The sequence below is a fragment of the Sphaeramia orbicularis genome, chromosome 17 (genome assembly GCF_902148855.1).
Source record: "Sphaeramia orbicularis chromosome 17, fSphaOr1.1, whole genome shotgun sequence".
In the NCBI taxonomy this organism is placed as follows: domain Eukaryota; kingdom Metazoa; phylum Chordata; class Actinopteri; order Kurtiformes; family Apogonidae; genus Sphaeramia; species Sphaeramia orbicularis.
In genome coordinates, this window is record NC_043973.1 from 16,495,809 (window position 1) to 16,516,380 (window position 20,572).

The window sequence follows — 20,572 nt, forward strand, 5'->3', positions numbered from 1 at the left end:
AAACCTACCTGTATTTAAGGTCTTCTCTGTAGTTTGGCAGTAAACAGATGTAATCCGACAGTTGCACTTTATTGTTCTCTGAAGTGGTTGGCCAACTGTGAGTTGCGATTGCCTACCAAGGCATACATATCAGGGGCAGGTCTGAAAATCTCTCTGTGCACATTGGTTAATGCCAGCAGAGAAACTGCATAATTGCTGAAGGATTAATCACTGCTTAGGTGTAACCCATATATAACAACAGGGCCGTTTCTAGCTTTTTGGGGGCCACCACCAAAACACCATACAACTGTGCAAAGTGAAACTTAAGACACTTCACTAATTCCTCTATGTCTCCCATTGTTGTGCACCTCATTTTCCTTTTCCCTACTTTCAGAGACTTTTATTTGAGGGGGCAGGATGTGCCCCCCCCCCCCCCCCCCCCGAAGAACCAGACCAGGCTGGTGTTTGCTCTGCCGTTAGATTCACAAATGTCGCTAAGTAGCGTATCAAACACGTGACATTCCTGCAAATGGATTGCATGCTGTGTGGACAATTTTTTTAGCATATTGGAGGGATTTCCCCCCTTTGAAGAAATGGAAATTTTGCAAGTGTTATAAATGGCCCTGGTGTCATCTTTTCACATGAAATATAGCCATACTTTGGAGCGTTTCTGCCTCAGTCCCATGTTGGCTTCATTCCAAACCGAAACAGTGCAGCATGTGTGTGATGTAATCACACATATGCAATGAATAATAAGTAGAATCGTTAAGCCTGCAGGCAAACGATTCCAAGGAATTGAGCTACTGGGAACAATTTCCATCCCTATAAATAAAACAGATAAAGTCTTTTAAAACTAGAAACACTCGGAGAGCGCAGACCTTCGCCAAGACAGATCAGTGCCCCGCATTTGGATGAAAATTTCAGGAAATGTTGATACTGGCACAAGGAACAAATGATTAAATTTTGGTGGTGATCGGGGGAGTGGGGGGGCCACGGGGGCCCACTGATTGGGCTTGGTGGAGGTCTGCGCTCTACGAGTGCTTTTCTTGAAAAGACAGCGCAGACCTCCGCCAAGGCCAATCAGTGGGCCCCCGTGGCCCCCCCACTCCCCCGATCACCACCAAAATTTAATCATTTGTTCCTTGTGCCAGTATCAACATTTCCTGAAATTTTCATCCAAATCCATCCATAACTTTTTGAGTTATACTGCACACAATCAGACAGACAAACAGACAGATAGACAAACAAACCAACGCCGACATAAACATAACCTCCTTGGCGGAGGTAAAAATTAACATGACTAAAGTTCTCATAGCAACACAAATTATCCAGATCAACAGAAAATATTTTAGGTCATTATTGCAAATAAAAAAACACAACAATCCAGTTTCTGTATCAATGCACAAACAATAAAATATGAAGAAAACTTGTAAAAATAATTCTCGATTTGAGTTATTATGGAGCTTCACATGTAACACTCTACATAATGGCATATACAGTGATTCAATGTCTACCCTTGCATGTAGCGCTGTAACTTTACAGACTAAATTAACAAATAGTAAATATGTATTAATAGGACCCAAAAGACAATGACTCAATTTGTTCTGAAAGCAAAAATTTTAAATCTCTTTGAATGTTACTGTATTATTTTTCAAGGACCATGACTCCAACTGAAGCTGATGTGGAAGTATATTGAAATTTCAATACCACTGACAGCCATTGAAGGTGTTGGCTCTGAAAAAACCTGACTTGTGCAGATTTACATTCAACTTTTCGGTAAAAATTAATATCAATAATTTTTCCCAGGTCTCATTTGTTTTATTTGTAATGTCTAATAACTGATCTGGTATCCTTCTTTAGTTTTGTCCTCCACTACTAAGATCTCAGGCCACTGGGAATAGTAGAACGTACAGTTTACTCCTCCTTATTGGGAAGTGTACAATGGCAGCATTATATTCCGTTGACTGGCTGGGAAAATTCCATCTTCCACTGATTATTAATAAACAGATTTGTTTCTGTCTGGACCTGCAGAGACCTGAAGGATCCTTTTAAAGAAGAGGTGTTTATGAGGAAATAAGCTTTCAGCTCACATGGCTGCTTGTCTTTTTATTTCACTTTCTTGCTTTATAAAACATGTGTGCAGAATGAAATGCACCAGTTAATAAAAGTAAATATGACACATAAAAGCAACAGATATACACACAAAAGTGATCTCTATTTAGATGACAAAATGCATAGAAAGTTATTTTTTTGCCCAAAATAACAAAACAACTCTCAACTCCTGTATAATAGCAGAATTAACCCTTGCGTGGGGTTCATATTTTTGTCATTCAGCCAGTGTTTGTGGGTGTGGTGGACCCGCTGCATTTGTGGGTTTTTAATTCAACATAATCAAACAATTTTATGCTAAAATACTCAACAGATATTTACGTCATCCCAATTACAAGCAACATAAAAAGCAGTATATGTTTAATATTTGCCTTTGTTAGATCACATTCCGGATTTAAAGTTCTACTCGTTTTTATTTTGACATTTTAATAAAATGTAACATAATCAAGATATGAGAGGAAAATTTCATAAACAAATAATTACTTATCATTTTTCTTTTAATAAAAAATGAAAACAGGTCCCACAGACCCAAACACCATATAAGGGGTAAGAGCCATATTGGCCAAAATAACACAGTTGGAACTCATCTTAACTCTGTCTGTCAATGTCCACAGCACAGTCACCAGTGTTCATGTGTAACTAACAGTGATTCTTTATTTACTTAAAGCTGCAGGAGCTGAGATCAGGGGTAAAAAAACCCACCAAAATCTGAAACTAAATAGATGACCTGTCACTGTTTAACAATACAGTGGAAAATGAGTAAATAAATAAACACTGTTTATTTAAGAAGCAGAAGCTCGATGACCCACAAGCCCCCTGTGCACTGATTGACAGATGAGCGACCAGGGGCACTCCGCCTCTTCTGGTCAAATGCATCTAAAGGTGACAGAAATTCACATACAAAGTCAATATCTGGTTAAAGATCGCAGTTTGTGATCTTCACTGAAGACACTCGGTCTGTGGCTGTGGATGACAATGTACAGGCAAGTTCTTATGATTCTTCTGATTTTAGATCATATATGGAAGTAAATATGTCTCATCAGATTGTGAATTATAAAAGCCACTGAATTTCTAGCACTGAAATTTTTTGCACCTAAACAAAGTATCTGAATTTTTTCGGTGTCACATGACCAACCTAACATAACTCTATTGGCTGGCTGTTGGTTTGACTTGAGGTAGAATCATTGCTTACCCTTGGTGTCCCGGATGTGTGATCTCAATTTTTTGCATCTGAATTTTTTACTTCTGAATTTTTTGAATCTGAATATTTTTTTTAATTCTAAATGCATGAACATTGTCAAATTGAGAGACAAAAAATTCAGATACTTAATTTCAGTTGAAAAAAAACAAATTCATATGCTTAATTTTAGTGCAAAAAAAATTCAGATACTTACTTTCAGTGCAAAAAAATTCAGTGCTAGAAATTCAATGGCTTTTATAATTCAAAATCTGATGAGACAGATTTACTTCCATAATCATATTAAGATGACCTCTTCATATGTATTAAACAATATTTTTCAACCTTGGGGTCGGGACCCCAGGTGGGGTCACCTGGAATTCAAATGGGGGCGCCTGAAGTTTCTCGTAATTGATAAAAAACAACCAAAACTTACTAATAAAAATATATGGTGAGTTGAGAGAGACAATCCCAATCCATAAAACACATGACAAACTCTGAAGCTGAAACTGAAGCAGTGTGGTACTGTTTATCTGTCAAATGTTCATTGTGGTCGGTTTCAGATGCTGCAGCTCTTTCATAATTCATAGTTTGAGTTCTTGTTTGTTCAGTATTAATTGTCAGCCTTGTAAATCCAAGCTGGACTGACTGTACATATCCTGACCAAGGAAAATCAAATTCTCACTTTGTGCAGTAATCTACACCTGGCTTTTCTGCCTCCGTCCATAATAATATACATTATATAGTCTAAATGTCATCTAACATGAACATTTATTTGCAACATAGTATAGCAAACTATTACATGATGAGAAACTAATTAATTTTAGCAAAAAAAAAAAAGTCTCTGTTTTGAACGTCTAAGGTCGCCACAAATTTGTGATATTATAATGGGGTCACAAGACAGAAAAGGTTGGGAAGCACTGCACTATGCAGAAACCACAACTGTAAAAACCACTCAGCTCCTACTGGTGGTTAAAAACAAGTCTTTGTTATTGGTAAACAAAGCACATGTTAGTATGATGAACAAAGAGTCAAAGGTCAGGAGAATTTGTTTTATTGGTGCATTCAACCACAGTAGGGACAGTTTATGTTTGAGCCAAGAGTGTTACAATAATACAACCAAAGTTCGACTGTACTGTTCCACAGTTTCCCTGTATGATTTAAAATGTTTGTCAGAAATCTGGAGTGTGATTGGATTGTCACTTATACTTAAAGTGTGTGTACTACTTTGATATAATATAATATAATATAATATAATATAATATAATATAATATAATTAAGACCGTCAAAATTAACGTCTTAACTCAGATTAATCCATCATCATGATTAATCTGATAAAAAATTTCAATGCAATTAACCCATCTGCAGCACAGAATGACTCAGAATATCTCTGGCAGTGCATTTGGGGCAGTTTGTCCAAGTAGAGTTATCGTCGTGCATGTGCAAATGGACAGTTGACCCGGTAGTGACAGGCAGCAGAACCATCCAATAAGAACAGTTGTTTCAAGTTGTTTTATTTCACGTTGTTTTGTTGAAACTGTTGAAGGCGTTTAATAAACATGTTAAGTGCATATATATTCCCTTCTTTCTTGAGTCTGTTTGCTCATGCAAAATGAAACATGATTAATATAGATTAAAAATGAATGATATTTAATCATGATTAATCTAAATTAATCCACAGCAACCCTGTGACTAATCTGATTAAAAATTGTAATCATTTGACAGCACTAAATATAATATAATATAATATAATATAATATAATATAATATAATATAATATAATATAATATAATATAATATATGGCAGACGGCCATCTTCCAGGAGTCTGGGTCTGCTCCAGGTTTCTGCTGTTAAAGGGAAGTTTTTCCTTCCACTGTCACCAGTCACAAGTGTTTGCTCCTGGAGGATTCTGTTGGGTTTCTGTAAATTGGCTTAGAGTCTGGTTTTGACCAACTCTATATATAAAGTGTCATGAGATAACTTCTGTTGTGATCTGGTGCGATATAAATAAAATTTGATTGATTGATTGATTTGATTGGTTTTCCCCTGTAAGTCGCTTTGGAAAAAGTGTCTGCCAGATGCATAAATGTAAATGTAAATATAATGCAATATAATATAATATAATACAATATAATGTATATGTACTGTATATATAATAGTATGATTTTTATGGCAGTGAGATGAAAAAAGTCACAATTTCAATAATGAGACTATGCGCTAAAATTACATTGTAATATGCCAAAAAGTAAAAAAGAAAAAGTAACCCAGGGTATACAAAGTACCCATACACACTTCAATAATATATTTATTCAAGTCATCATTCATTTGTTTATTTAAATGAACCAGGAAGTCCCATTGAGTTCAGAACTCTGGTTAGCAGGGGGGACATTGTCAAGGTAGCAGTCATACAAAGTCAACACATACAAAGTACACAAATAAACAATAAAACAGAAGAGCACAACACCAGAGCTCAGGCTGGACCTGATTATTTGGGGAATTAACAACTCCAATTTTTTAGGTTCCTCTGTTCTGCTCCTCTACAGCAACAGCAGTAGTTGCAACACTATATCCCATTAGCATAAAAATGTCGTCAGGACAGGACCAGCTCTGGAAAAACTTAATATAAAGACAAGAGCATGTGTAAATGATACAGAGCATCTTTAATTAACAGCAGAAGATATCCGTTTTTTCCAGCTGCAGGTGACTGATCCAAATGGAGACGCAGAAGAGAGGCCAGTGGGCCAATAAGAGGGAGTTCCTGCTGGCAGTCGTTGGAGAAATCATCGGCCTGGGAAACGTTTGGAGATTTCCATACCTCTGCTTCAAAAATGGAGGAGGTAGGATTAAAAATGAAAGGTCATAGTCATATACACTGTTGTCCATAAAGTTGGAATAGTGTTGTTTTCAGTCACATTCCTCATTTTATACCTATTTACACACGTCAGTATCACCTTTAACCAGGTTTAATGATTATATACTGAGTCCCAGTTACACTTTATCAAGAATAAATCATATTGTCACAATCATTTCATCAAAAAAGGTAAAAATATTTAATTACAACTTTGTGGGCAACAGTCTATTTTGTTATAGTGTCAAACTTAAAACAAAAATAAAATCTAATAAATACAGTTGTGCTCATAAGTTTACATATTCTAGCAGAATTCATGATTCTTTGGTCATTTCTCAGAGAATATGAATGATAATACAAAAACTTTTCTTTGACACATGGTTAGTGGTTGGATGAAGCCATTTATTATCAAACAAATACGTTTACTCTTTTTAAATCATACTGACAACAGAACCTTTCCAAATGACCCTGATCTAAAGTTGACGTCCCCTAGTTCTTAATCCTCTGTATTGGCTCCTTTAACATCAGTGACAGTTTGAAGTCTTTTGTGGTCGTTGTGGATGAGGCTCTTTATTTTCTCAGATGGTAAAACGGCCCATTCTTCTTGGCAAAACACCTTCAGTTCCTTTAAGACACAGGTGTCAAACATGCGGCCTGGGGGCCAAATGTGGCCTGCCTAAGGGCCCAGTCTGGCCCTTGGGATGAATTTGTGAAATGTACAAATTACACTAAAATATTAACAGTCCTTTTAGTTCAGGTTCCACATTCAGACCAATTCAATCTCAAGTGGACACGACCAATAAAATACTTTCATAATAACCTAGAAGTAATGACAACTCCAAAGTTTTCTCTTTGTAAATGTAAACATTTTCATGTATTTCCACTAAAACAAAGTATAATTTTGCAAAAAATGCAAACAACCTGAACAAATATAAACAATCTGAAATGTCTTAAGAGAAGTAAATACAATTTTAACAATATTCTATGTGACTAAATGTTTTGTGTATTTGTAGATCCACTGTGATCTGTAATTTATAATGTACATGTGTAAATGATAAACTGAGGCAGAATATTGTTAAAATTACACTTATTTTTTCAGTTTGTTCATGTTATTCACATTGTTTGAAAGGATAGTTTGTAGATGGAAACTTTTTCATAATGTAAATTTATGTTTTTCACTGTAAAACATAGAGAAAAGTTTGGAGTTAATATTATTTATATTTTATTAGATTATTATTTTACTGGTTTGGCCCACTTCAGATTAAATTTAGCTGAATGTGGCCCCTGAACTAAAATGAGTTTGACACCACTGCTTTAAGATTTTGGGATTTCTTGCATGAGCTGCATGTTTGAGACCTCCCCAAAATGGCTCAATGATATTGAGGTCAGGAGACTGAGATGGACACTCCTTCACCTTCACTTTATTCTGCTGTAGCCAATGACAGGTGGACTTGGCCTTGTGTTTTGGCTCATTGTCATGTTGGAACATCCAAGACCGTCCCATGCACATTCTGTCAGGGTATGTAAACTTATGAGCACAGCTGTATATGTTATAGTACAGGGGTGTCAAACTCATTTTAGTTCAGGGGCCACATTAAGCCACATTTGATCTGCAGTGGGCCAAACCAGTAAAATAATAACATAATAATCTATGAATAATCTCACCCCCGAACTTTCCTCTATGTTTTAGAGTAAAAAAAGTAAAATTATGCAATGAAAGTGTTTACATTTACCAACTATCCTTTAAAACAATGTGAATAACATGAACAAACTGCAATTTCTTAAGAAAACTAAGTGCAATTTTAACAATATTATGTCTCAGTTTATCATTTAAACGTGTAAATTACAATTTACAGATCACAGTGGATCAACAAATACACAAAAGATTTAATAACAGACAGAATATTGTTAAAATTACACTTCAGACATTTTACAATGTTCCTATTTGTTCAGGTTATTCATGTTTTTGTGAAATGTTTGTTTTAGTGTAAATACAGTAAAATGACATGAAAATATTTACATTTACAAAGAGCAAAATTTGGAGTTGTGATCATTTATAGGTTATGATAGTATTTTACTGATCCGACCCACTGGAGATTAAATTGGTCTGTATGTGGAACCTGAACTAAAATGATTAACATCTTCAGTGTAATTTTTGCATTTCACAAATTCATTCCAGGGGCCAGACTGGACCCTTTGGTGGGCCGGATTTGGCCCCCGAGCCACATGTTTGACACCTGTGTTATAGTAGGTCCTCAGTGTGTGGAGGGAAGATGTGAAGCTGATTAACGTTAGCAAATAAGGAAGCTCAGGTTACAATGTTTTATGTGACAACACATTTGTGTTTCCCTTCAAAATGTGTCGAAATGCCAAATATTATGTCCGTATGTGGACACATGGGACAACAAATAGAAATACCATACAGTCCCACATGGAGTAGGATACCTGCTCAGTTTTATTATTTGCCAAACAAAGATATTTTGAGATATTCAAGGGCTTGTTGAGGGTCAGTAGGAGGAGCATGTCATCCATAAACCAGAGGGTTGGTGGTTTGACCCCTGACCCCTGATCCCGGATACATCTAAGGCTGTTTCTCAACCACAAGGAAGGATCCCTCAGGGAATCATTAACATTAAACCGTCTCATCTGGTTTTTACTGGAGGACAGTTCCAACGTCTAGAATCCTTCCCAGGACTGAGGCCTTCTGTAGGAGAGGACACGTCTGTAGATCCTCGACATCTTCAGAGCTGTTCAGTTACCCACAATCCTCTGGTTGAATCTTTGAAACAGCAGCTAAATTAAAAAAGAATCGATTTCAACCACACCGAATAGATAAAACGATTAACCCTTTCATGCATACTGGTCACCTCAGTGGACAGTTATTCTACAGCTGTTCTCTTATATATTCATAGATTTTGTTGTTTTAGTTCCATATCACCCAACACAGTGGACGCTCATGCATCATCCCATAATACACTGACATTCATACCGTTACTGTGACCTGATCTGCACTAACATGTTTGAGTGGAAATCACTTGTTATTGTTATTAGACTGTAATTAGCAGTTTTTTGGGGGGTTTTTGCGTATTATCTCCATCAGAATATGTTAAAATGTGAGAAAACATCAGATTAGCTGCTTTAAAAGTGTTTTTATTTCATAGTTTTCACACAGTATATCAGTAAATATGTTTCTTTGCTTCAAAAATTAAATGCATGGTGTCCAGATGAATGGACATTTTTACAACTCCATGAAAAATAGGTTCTTAAAAAACACTTTCAATCACTTTGTTTTTTTAATGCCAAGAGCAGGGGTCTCAAACTCATTTTCTTTCAGGTTCCACATTCAGCCTGATTTGATCTCCAGTGGGCCGGACCAGTAAAATAATAACAGAATAACCTATAAATAATGACAACTCCAAATTTTTGTCTTTGTTTTAGAGCAAAAAAAATCCCTATTAAATGAGGAAAATATTTACTTTTATAAACTATCCAAACAAAATAGATGAGAATAACCTGGAAAAAAAAAAGAAATTTCTTTAGAAAAATAAGTACAATTTTAACAATATTCTGCCTCAACTTATCACTTCTACATGTACATTATGGATCAGATCTACAAAGACACTAAACCCCGAGGAACAGGCAGAAAATAGTTCAAATTGAGCTTAATTTTCTTTAGAAATTTCAGGTTGTTCATATTTGTTCAGGTTATTCACATTTTATTGTTACAGGACAGTTTGTAAATTTAAATATTTTCATAATTTAATGTTATTTTTTTGCACTAAAACAAAGATAAAAATTTGAAGTTGTCATTATTTATACGCATAGTGTAATTTTTTTTTTTTCACATCAAACTGAGAAGAAAATATGGAATCATTATTTTTTGTAGGTTATTCTGTTGTTATTATTTGACTGTAGATCATATTGGTCTGTATGTGGAACTGGAACTAAAATAAGTTCCACAGCCTTGACTGTGGAATTTTTGCACTTTGTAAATTCAACCCAGGGGCCGGATTGGAACCTTTGGTGGGATGCATTTGGCCCCTGGGCTGCATGTTTGACACCCCTGGCCTAGAGGAATAAAAAAAAAAAAAAAAATCTTGATTAAGGCTTTCATAATTCATGCGTGAAAGGGTTAAAGATTCATATGATTAGTAGAAGAAACAGTTCTCCTGAATTTACTAACATTAAGTCATGCAGTGAAATAAGAATGAATGAGGAGTGAAATCACAGACACATGAGCTTGGATTAAAATGATATCAGCCTTTGGGAAAAATGTACATTCAATTCATTAATTGTTGTAGCAGAACAAATAACTGGCTTCTCTTTATTTTTGCCATTATAAATGTTATTAGTTTTCTATTTAATCTGACTCACTGTTGGGGTGTTTTCTGCTCTTGTTGGACTGTTTCATTCATGAGGAATTGATCAGATGGAAACACTCTGGTCTATGAAGTGATGAAGTGTGAATTAAGGATCCTTTAGACTGAGAAACAGCTGAAGTGTCCTTGAGTGTCCTTTACTAAGTCCATATTTAACCCTTTCGTACATACTGGTCTCTACAGTGGAAATCTATTCTACAGCTGTTCTCTTCTATATTCATGGGTTTTGTTGTTTTAGTTCCATATCAGCCAACACAGTGAACGCTTATGCACCATCCCATACACTGACATTCATCCCACTACTGTAACTGTGCTGTTCCGATAAACCTGATCTGTAGTAACATGTTTGAGTGTAAATCAATTGCTAGTTGTTATTAGACTGTAATTAACAGATTTCTTAAACAAAAAGTTTTGTTTTTTGTTTTTTTTTGCATACTATCTCCATGAAGTGAGTAATAACTAGTATTAGAGTATGATCAAATGTGAGAAAACATCAGATTAGCCACATTAAAAAATATATATATTCCCAAGTTTTCACAGTTTATCATTTTCTGATATTACATGTTAAATACATGTTTCTTTGCTTGTAGAAGCCAATAACGTAATAATGACCAATAACATAATAACAGCCAATAACGTAATGAATTTGCCATTTTTAAACTGTAATAGGCCAATAACGTATTAAAATTCTGAACCGATAATGTAATAAGTTTTGGTCAAAAAAATTCTTTGCATATGTAAGAACTGAGCCAATAACGTAATAATATATTAATATCATTGTATTTAAGTTTCATTTATTAGATATAACTGTGATCGAATTTCTCTCTCTGTCTCTGTCTCTGTCTCTTTCTCTCTCTCTCTCTCTCTCTCTCTCTCTCTCTCTCTCTCTCTCTCTCTCTCTCTCTCTCTCTCTCTCTCTCTCTCTCTGTCTCTCTCTCTCTCTCTCTCTCTCTCTGTCTCTCTCTCTCTCTCTGTCTCTCTCTCTCTGTCTTTCTGTCTCTCTCTCAATAACCTGCCAGTAATGTAATAAGTTATCATGTAATTGGCCAAAAGTTATTACATTATCGGTTCAGGACTTTTATTACGTTATTGGACAGTTATTATGTTACTGGCTTATTACATTTAAAAATGGCAAATTTATTACGTTATCGCCCGTTATTACAAATTAAACACATGGTGTCCAGCTGAGTGCACATTTTTGTAACTCCGTTAAAAATAGATTCATTAAAATATTTCAGTCACATAGTTTTTTTCATGCCTAAAGAGGAATAAAAACACTCAGGAAAAAAATCTTGACTAAGGTCCTCATAATTCATGCATCAAAGGGTTAATGAGGAAGAGAGATGTACAGTATGTGTTCATATGTTGTACTATGTTCCATTTCAGGTGTTTTCCTGGTGCCTTACGTGTTGTTCCTGGTCACCTGTGGAATCCCCATATTTTTCCTGGAGGTGTCAATGGGACAGTTAACAGGTCAAGGTGGAATCACATGCTGGAGGAAAATATGTCCTTTATTTGAAGGTACTGTCACTGAGTTTACCCCTAAATAGGAGAATATGGTTTATTAACCCTCCGGTATCCGGGTGCGCCTTTTAGGCACACTTTGCACTTCTTGTTAAAAAACTTCATATTATTTTTCACAATTTAAATAAGATTAGAATTCAAAAGTTGTTCATTTTTGCATGGTCTTTAAAATTCTGGCCACCAACTAAAATGTGCACATTGTAAACAAAAGAAAATTACAAGACTAGCATCTGTCTCCCAAGTGTGCCTACAACGCACTATTTCTTCCATTTGATATGTACGATTAGGGCTGACCTGGATTTACAGAAATAAAATCAAATTAGAGCAGAAAAATAAATCAATATAAAATATTTAATAGTTTGATTCATAGGTGTGCATTTTTCATACACTTGGTGACAGATGCTAGTATTTTTGAACATTTGACCAAGCACCAAAAATAATAATGCAAATTAACCAGTGTTGGGGTTAATCATTGACATATGCCAGGCAATAAAATCACATAATATCTGATCCACTTTTTATGTCATGTATTGAAAAAAAATAAGTTTTTGTGTTTTTTTTGCATCCAAAAAATGGTTTGTTTACACTACAAACACAGCATTTAAAGGGTTAAAAAATGTGACGGTTATTGAGTATTTGGTATTTTTATTTATGGCTCAAGTTGATGAAATAGAAAAAAGTGTAAAAGAATTAAAAACAAACTGTATGAATTTTTTTTTGACATTATTCCACAAGTGTGCCAAAAAGGCCCACTTGGTGCTTAGTAAGAGCCTTACTGGACGGGATACCGGAGGGTTAAAAATGTATCTTTTTCTGTTTGAATATTCTGAAGGAATGAGCAAATAAATGTTTTATTTTGGACATACGCCACCAAGAAAAGGAAATGCTTGAAGCAAATCAACAACATAAGCCAAGAAACCCAAAAAAGAAATGTAGAGTATTAAACAAAAGAAATATTTAATACAATTTTAGTGTCATTTTCACATCTGAAAAGGAGTGGAAGAAGTTAAACACTTATTTAATCCCACCTTATTATTTATAATACCACACCCAAAGTATATCACTCTATATATATATATATATATATATATATATATATATATATATATATATATATATATATATATATATATATATATATGTAATGATCAGTCAGTATAATGACTATCATATATATATAATTCTGTATCATAATCTACTACATATGTGCTAAATGTGAACCCATATGAATATAATATACAACCTGCTAAAATTTATAATTATATACAATTTTCCTCATAATTGATGCTGTAAATCGGGTGTCAAACTCATTTTAGTTCAGGGGCCACATTCAGCTAAATTTGATCTGAACTGGGCCGAACCAGTAAAATAATAACATAATAATATATAAAGAATGTCAACTCCAAACTTTTCTCTATGTTTTAGAGCGAAAAAAGTTAATTTACATTATGAAAATGTTTACATCTATAAACTATCCTTTCAAAAGATGTGAATAACATGAACAAACTGAAAAAAAGTGTAATTTTAACAATATTCTGCCTCAGTTTATCATTTACAAATGTACATTATAACTTACAGATCACAGTGGATCTACAAATACATTTAATCACAGACAGAATATTGTTAAAATTGTACTGACTTCTCTTAAGACATTTCAGGTTGTTCATATTTGTTCAAGTTATTCACATTTTTTTTTATGAAATTATACTTTGTTTTAGTGTAAATACATGAAAATATTTACATTTACAAAGTGAAACATTTGGAGTTGTCATTATTTATATGTTATTATGATAGTATTTTACTGGTCCTGCCCAGTTGAGATTGAATTGGTCTGAATGTGGAACCTGAACTAAAAGGATTGTTAATATTTTAGTGTAATTTCTGCATTTCACAAATTCATCCCAAGGGCCAGACTGGACCCTTTGGCGGGCCGGATTTGGCCCCCAGGCCGCATGTTTGACACCTGCACTGTAAATGATTATCTCAATTATCTATATTAGTTTATATAAATACAATAGATTAAATACATAATACACATACCTTCCACTACATATTAGCCAGGACAGCTCTACTACCCTCCCACCTTAAAGTACAGCCTAATATTCACCAGCGTCATCAGAGTGAACATCCACCCTCTTCCCTACTCCTCCTCAGCTAAAGTTCCTTTGTACATTTTTTTAAGTGATTCATGTTTAGGGGAGAATGGGGATGTTTGTCACAATTTTTGTTTTTGTGTGAATATCTCCTGAGCAACACGTCTTAGACTAGTTATTCCTACACTGCAGTAAAGCTTAAAGTCTTGGGTTGTAATAGACATCCCTGTCGTTCTTTTAACTTATATTATCAGTGATTTATTAACCATCAAAACACTCTGACACATTGACACACACACACACACACACACACACACTATAGGGTTGGTTGTCCCATATTATTTCAATGGGAAAAGTATAAAAAAGAATGGCAACTTTCAGAATTAAATTTACAAGTTAATTTTTTGTGTAAACATTATAAACAGGAAGGAACATAAACAGGACACATGAAACAGCAGATCCTTGAGGTTTTCATCAAAACACCTGAGAAATCAGAATAGTATAGTGGGATGAGCTGGAGTGGACGCGGGTGCACTGAGCTCTGCAGCTGGAATGGACAGGGGTGCACAAGACTCCATACCTGGGGTGGGACGGTCCGTTGTGGTAGCTGGTGCAAATTCCATCGCCAGAAAAACCTCTCTCCATATCCATTTAGAAGTTATCACATGTGACAACCAACCCCCCTTAAAATGTGACAACCAACCCCAAATGGAACTTTAGGCTGGTAACAAAGCTAGCAACCATCCAGCAACTAGCTGGTTAACAAATGACAACTAAAATGACAGCTTTCCCTTCATACTTTTTGATGGTAACAACTTCTTTGTTATGCTGCGTTTCCACTACGTGGAACCAGCTCGACTCGGCTCAGCTCAACTCGACTCTGTATTCCTGGAGACCGTTTCCATTACAGCATACTACTGACTTTTCAGTACCTGGACGTCATAGCGATGCGGCGCGTTATTTCTGTGTCGTCTGCTCAGAGAGTTGCTGAAAACTTGTTCGTTGTCTCCTCAGAATTTTTACGTCGGCCACCAAAGACTGAATCTCCTCGACCAACCATGGTGTAGTTTTGGGCTGTTATCATGTGGATTAATGTACCGCTATATTTACTGTCCACTTCCGCATCTGTTTTTTATAAAACGGTGGGTCACAGAGAAAACTGTGTGACCAATCAGTGGTCTGCAGTGTTAGATGTCACGGTTTAGTATCGCTTGGTGGTGATACCAAAAAACTAGTACCGGGTAGCAGATTCCAGGTCCTTTTTTGTAATGGAAATGCAAAAAGGCCAAGCCGAGTCGAGTCGAGTCCAGCCGAGCCGGTACCATGCAGTGGAAACGCAGCATTAGAAACCTATTGTGTAAAAGCCCAGAAGCCAAACAGTAAAGTGCTTAATATTTACAAACTGACATGAAAAAAAGTCCTATCCTCTCACCTCAGGGTTAAACATCACACTCCAGCATGGACTATATACATTTACTGTTCCCAATTCTGATCATTTCACAACCAGTATTTTGTGACTGTGCCCCCTGTTGGCTGAGATATGATGAGTGTGACAACCAACCCCGTTCTCCCCCTAGACATTCTATCATATTTTGTCATTAGGTTTAGGTTATGGGAGTCAAGTGATCATGCTTTACACTGTGATGTATTATATCGTCATCCTGGCCTGGGCCTTCCTCTACCTCTTCTCTTCCTTCACCTCTGAACTCCCCTGGGCCAGATGCAACAACACCTGGAACACAGGTACACCAGCCACACAACACTTTATAAACCTGTTTTTATTTTTCTGAGGGACTATTTGGAAATCATTTGCAGACTCATATGTTTGGGACTGTTTCCATTAGTCATCCAGGCTCTGGTTGTCATTTTGTGTTCACCTGTTTTGGCTTTGATTGACTGATTTAGATTTGATTCAATAGAACTTTATTGTTTAAATAATAATAAAAAAGTAATTACGTATTAATATGCACACTATATATATATATATATATATATATATATATATATATATATATATATATATATATATATATATATATATATATAGCTAAATACATATGAGGTCAAGCATATGACTGTATTGATATTTAGTATGGCCTGTGTTTTTACCATGAGTCAAATGTGCTTAACCCTTTCATGCATGAATTATGAGAACATTAATCAAGATTTTATTTTATTCCTCTTTGGGCATCAAAAAACAATGCGATTAAATTTTCTTTTTTTTTTTTTTTTTTTTATGAAGCTATTTTTCATGGAGTTGCAAAAATGTCCACCAAGCTGGACACCATGTGTTTAATTTTTGAAGCAAAGAAACATGTATTTACTGATATACTGTGTGAAAACTATGAAATAAAAACATTAAATGCTGCTAATTTGATGTTTTCTCACATTTTAGCATACACTACAAACAAAAAGTTATGGATATTTTTAATTTTTGGGTTATTTTTTTCAGTTGGGATTCTTCCACAACGCGTTTTACTTTTTTGTGTGTGAATTGAATTGAAACACTTTTTTTTTTAAATGACCAGACATAGTTTTATTTACAAATGGCAAAAATGACCAAAAAAAAGACAAAAAAATAAATAAATAAATAAATAAATATCCTTAACTTTTTGTTTGTAGTGTACTCTAATACTAGTCATTACTCACTTCATGGACATAATATGCCAAAAAAAAAAAAAACTTGTTGTTAATTACAGTCTAATAACAATAACAAGGAACTGATTTACACTTGAACATGTTAGATTGAGTTTATCAAGAACAGCAAAGTTACAGTAATGTTTTCAATTGCAGTGTATGGGATGGTGCATAAGCGTCCACTGTGTTGGCTGATATGAAATTAAAACAACAAACCCATGAATATACAAGAGAACAGCAGTAGAATAACTGTCCACTGGAGTGACCACTATGCATGAAAGGGTTAAAGTAGAGAGAGCTTTTAAAAACCAACACTGTTCTGATTAAAAAGCTTCCAGAAAAGTATTTTTTGTAATCTATTACAAATCTGTTTTCTAATCGTATTTCTTATTTTTCTTCCCCAAGACGACTGCATTGACAATCATCTGAATCGATCGTCAAATGGCTTCGTTTTTGAGAATGCAACATCTTCAGTGGAAGAATTCTGGCAGTGCGTGTCCATAAATACTGTAATGGAAAACCTGCAGCAGCGGTTTAACAGACTGACCAAGGTTTGTTCTGTTCAGGAGACGAGTACTGGGTTTGTCTGGAGGACTGGAGGAGGTCGGGAGTGTCCGCTGGGATCTGGCTGGATGCCTGCTGCTCAGCTGGATCGTCTGTTACTTCTGCATCTGGAAAGGAGTGAAGTCTTCAGGAAAAGTGAGTGAGAACATCGAAAACATGGTGCTCTAAAGAGGTCCTTTTTTTGTCAAAATGTTCTTATTAAAATTGTCAACCATGCAGCACAGTGTTTTGAACAGGAGCATGGTGTTTTAGTTCAAGCAAACACCAACAAACTGTGAACAAATATTGCTTCTCAAAATAGATTTGATTAGATTTGATTAGATTAGATTAAATTAGATTACTTTCTATTCGATTCGATTCGATTCAATTCGATTAGTTTAGATTCGATTTGATTACCGGTAGACTAGTAGATTAGTTTAGATTCATTTTTTAGATTAGTTTAGATTAGATTAGATTCAAGTATGACCAATTAGTTTATTGAAAGTCATGAGAATTTATTTGCCACAAGAAAATTGACATAATAGAAGATGTTTTTATTCTATGTGTCCTCCTTCTTTCTCAATAACTGCCTTCACACGCTTCCCGAAACTTGCGCAAGTGTTCCTCAAATATTCGGGTGACAACTTCTCCCATTCTTCTTTAATAGTATCTTCCAGACTTTCTCTTCTTTCCATTATAAACAGTCTTTATGGACACTCCGACTATTTTTGAAATCTCCTTTGGTGTGACGAGTGCATTCAGCAAATCACACACTCTTTGACGTTTGCTTTCCTGATTACTCATATGGGCAAAAGTTTCTGAAAAGGTATGGATAATAGTGTTAGGTATGATTATGACATCAATATATGTGTGGTTTCAAAACAACTGACGTAGTGCCTGTTGAGAAAAAACAACTAAATGTTCATTGTAAATTTTGCTTCACCACCCTGTATATTAGATTAGATTAGATTAGATTAGATTAGATTAGATTAGATTAGATTAGATTAGATTAGATTAGATTAGATTAGATCAAATCAGATTAGATTAGATTAGTTTAGATTAAATTAGATTACTTTCTATTCTATTAGATTAGATTAGATTTTATTACCGGTAGATTAGTGTAGATTAATTTAGATTAGTTTAGATTAGATTCAGTTAGTTTTGATTAGATTAGTTTAGATTCAATTAGATTAGTTTTGATTCGATTCAATTAGTTTAGATTTGATAACTTTAGATTCATTTCGATTAGTTTCGATTTGTTTTGATTACATTAGTTTAGATTAGATTATATTAGATTAGTTTAGATTAAATTAGGTTAGTTTAGATTAGATTAGATTTGATTGGATTAGTTTAGATTCGATTAGTTTAGATTTGATTTGATTAAATTAGATCTGATTAAATTAAATTAGATTTGTTTGGATTCCATTAGATTAGATTAGATTAAATTAAATTAGTTAAATTTCAGTTATATTAGATTATTGACCAACAAAAGGCCTAGGGAAAAAAAAAAAAGATTATTGACCTATATTGAGTTGCAGTCCGTACATCTTGCCGATCCTCTCCTGAAAGTTCTAACTACATAGATCATTGTACGTTAGTTCGGTCTTTGTCTGCCTTCCTCTCGTAGGTTGTGTACTTTACAGCCACCTTCCCCTATGTGATGATGACTGCGCTGCTCATCCGTGGTCTGACTTTGCCAGGAGCCATGGATGGGATTTGGTTTTACCTCTCCCCTGATCCCACCCGTCTGACTGATCCTCAGGTGAGGTGACAATGTGGATGAGGACGAAGACAGTCCATATATTTGTTATCTAACCATCCTCAGATGCATCCTGAGGCTCCTTCATGACTGCAGTGTCTTTGGAAAGTCTTTTCACACTGACTCTGTTCTCACATTATTACAGTGAAGCTACATTAGATCATCTATAGCACAGGTTTCAAACATGCGGCCCGGGGGCCAAATCCGGCCCGCCAAAGGGTCCAGTCCCTTGGGTCCCTTGGGTCCCTTGGGTTGAATTTGTGAAATGCAAAAATTACGCTGAAAATATTAACAAGCCTTTTAGTTCAGGTTCCACATTCAGACTAAATGAATCTCAAGTGGGCAGGATTCAGTGAAATACTCTCATAATAACCTATAAATAATGACAACTCCAAATTTTTGTCTTTGTAAATGTAAATATTTTCATGTATTTACACTAAAACAAAGTATAATTTCGCAAAAAATGTGAATAATCTGAACAAATATGAACAACCTGAAATGTCTTGAGAGAAGTAGAATTTTAACAAGATTCTGCCTGTTACTGAATGTTTTGTGTAGTTGTAGATCGACTGCGATCTGTACGTTATAATGTACATGTGTAAATGTCACCAATAGTTAAACTGTGTGAGTAGGCTAACGTTATGAAAGGCTAACATTATGAAAGGCTAACGTTATCCTGTGTTTGCCTTGTGTTAAAAATACATTTCCATTCCTGCAGCTGCTTGTGTGACCAGTAATACCAACAAACTGCTCCTGATCAAATCATGACAATTTTATAATAATGAGCAAATACTACTGACAGATTTTTGGGTAAACTAAATAGAGTAGTCTTATAAGTCACTGTTTCTAAAACAAGGTATTTTTCTGGACTACTTAAAAAAAAGGCAAAATTTGAGAGTATACCCACTTCTCCAGGGACCACTACACCACTGTTCATGGCTAACTGAAGGATTAAATGTTGCTTAAATGTTTTTCTACTAAATAAACCCTCTTTGATCAGTGTGAAAATGTTGAAAAGTTGAAATCTTAGTTGTTTTTCTGTGCTCATGATAAGTAGATTTTTTTTTAAATATGTGATCATAACTGGACAGTGACACTACAAACATATGATGATCTACTACACTGTTGTCCACGAAGTTGTAATAATGTTGTTTTCAGACATATTCGTCTTTTTATTCCTATTTCTACACAGCAGTGTCACATTTGAACAGGTACAATGATACATACTGAGTCCTAGTTACAGTATATACAGTATATCAAGATTAAATCACATTGTCACAATCATTTCTTGAGAAGAGGTACAAATAAACTTTATGGCCAACTTTATGGGCAACAGTGTAGAATATGATTCATTACTTTAGACTGACCCATAAACACCCACATCCACCAGTGACCAAAACCATCTATTGATCTAAGCTGTTTAATACCTGTTGATCCATTAATCCTATCAATACATGTAAACAATTGGTGTAAAATGCAGTTTGTCATCTTTTCATGGTCATCAGATATGACCCATTTGGAC

The 20,572-nt window shown here is 35.0% G+C and overlaps 2 protein-coding genes across 2 annotated transcripts in view; one reads left to right on the forward strand and one right to left on the reverse strand.

Moving 5' to 3' along the window:
- LOC115436967 (sodium- and chloride-dependent GABA transporter 2-like) overlaps positions 1–91 on the reverse strand; it is a 29,146-nt gene extending 29,055 nt beyond the window's left edge. Inside the window, exon 1 of the mRNA XM_030160002.1 lies at positions 9–91. The gene's annotated coding sequence lies outside the window, so the exon portion shown is untranslated. The remainder of the gene's footprint in view (positions 1–8) is intronic.
- Positions 1–20,572, forward strand: part of LOC115436969 (sodium- and chloride-dependent GABA transporter 2-like) — a 72,827-nt gene that overhangs the window by 36,645 nt on the left and 15,610 nt on the right. Inside the window, exons 3-8 of the mRNA XM_030160005.1 lie at positions 5,962–6,104; positions 11,881–12,015; positions 15,714–15,854; positions 17,154–17,238; positions 17,315–17,447; positions 18,919–19,053. Of these exons, the coding sequence (XP_030015865.1) occupies positions 5,981–6,104; positions 11,881–12,015; positions 15,714–15,854; positions 17,154–17,238; positions 17,315–17,447; positions 18,919–19,053 (753 nt within the window). The 5' untranslated portion in view covers positions 5,962–5,980. The remainder of the gene's footprint in view (positions 1–5,961; positions 6,105–11,880; positions 12,016–15,713; positions 15,855–17,153; positions 17,239–17,314; positions 17,448–18,918; positions 19,054–20,572) is intronic.